This window comes from Cyprinodon variegatus, unplaced genomic scaffold (genome assembly GCF_000732505.1).
Source record: "Cyprinodon variegatus isolate N-32 unplaced genomic scaffold, C_variegatus-1.0 Scaffold804, whole genome shotgun sequence".
Taxonomy (NCBI): domain Eukaryota; kingdom Metazoa; phylum Chordata; class Actinopteri; order Cyprinodontiformes; family Cyprinodontidae; genus Cyprinodon; species Cyprinodon variegatus.
In genome coordinates this window covers 30,625-31,339 of record NW_015151257.1, presented here as the reverse complement: position 1 = coordinate 31,339, position 715 = coordinate 30,625, and the positions used below count along the sequence as shown (strand labels likewise).

Genomic DNA, 715 nt, shown 5'->3' with positions numbered 1-715 from the left:
GCAGCTAATGTTCTTAAATCCAAGATGGTGGACAGACAGAATAAAGTTTTCAGCAGGTGGGGTTGGATACCTACCCATGGACGGCGTGGAGTGGGTGTGGCTCATAATGGTACCGCCCCTCATGGTGCCTCATATCGACTGGGATGGGCGACTGGAAGGTGGGGAAGAAGTGGTGGGCACCTGTAAAAACCCAGAAAATAAACCCGATTAGAGGAAACGGTCAGAGCTGAGATCAGGTTCTGATTAAAGCCGGCCCAGAAGGAGCCGTTTGCTGTTCCCGTAACTCCAGTTTTATACCGTCTGCGGCTTCGCCCCGACAACCCAAGCCTCGGTAATGACTCCCTCCTCCAACCAGACCAAAGCAGCCAAGTTTTTATGGCTCAAACAAAGCAGCGTTTCCTGCCATCAGCTCTGCAGAGGCTGCAGGGCAGACTGCTTAGATCTCCATTAGTCAGAGCATTGTTCCAGCAGGGAGCAAATAAAACCCACAATCCAGAGGAGGTCTGAGGCGCCCAGAGCCAGCGGCCCTCAGGGGTTAAAGGTCAGAGAACGGAAGATTCTACATCTCCTCTCACTGAGCGCCCCCCCCCCACTCTGAACGCCACGTTCAGCCGGCTCCTCATGAAACGATCAAACTTTGTTTCAAAGACTTCAAGGGAAGCTTCCAGTTTCTGACACCTTCCTGTCTGAGATGAGCCTAGGAGTCCTGATGGAG

At 52.9% G+C, this 715-nt stretch overlaps 1 protein-coding gene across 1 annotated transcript in view; it reads right to left on the bottom strand.

Moving 5' to 3' along the window:
* Positions 1-715, bottom strand: part of gli2 (GLI family zinc finger 2) — a 59,921-nt gene that overhangs the window by 44,390 nt on the left and 14,816 nt on the right. Inside the window, exon 2 of the mRNA XM_015396545.1 lies at positions 75-180. Coding sequence (XP_015252031.1) covers positions 75-180 — 106 coding nt within the window. The remainder of the gene's footprint in view (positions 1-74; positions 181-715) is intronic.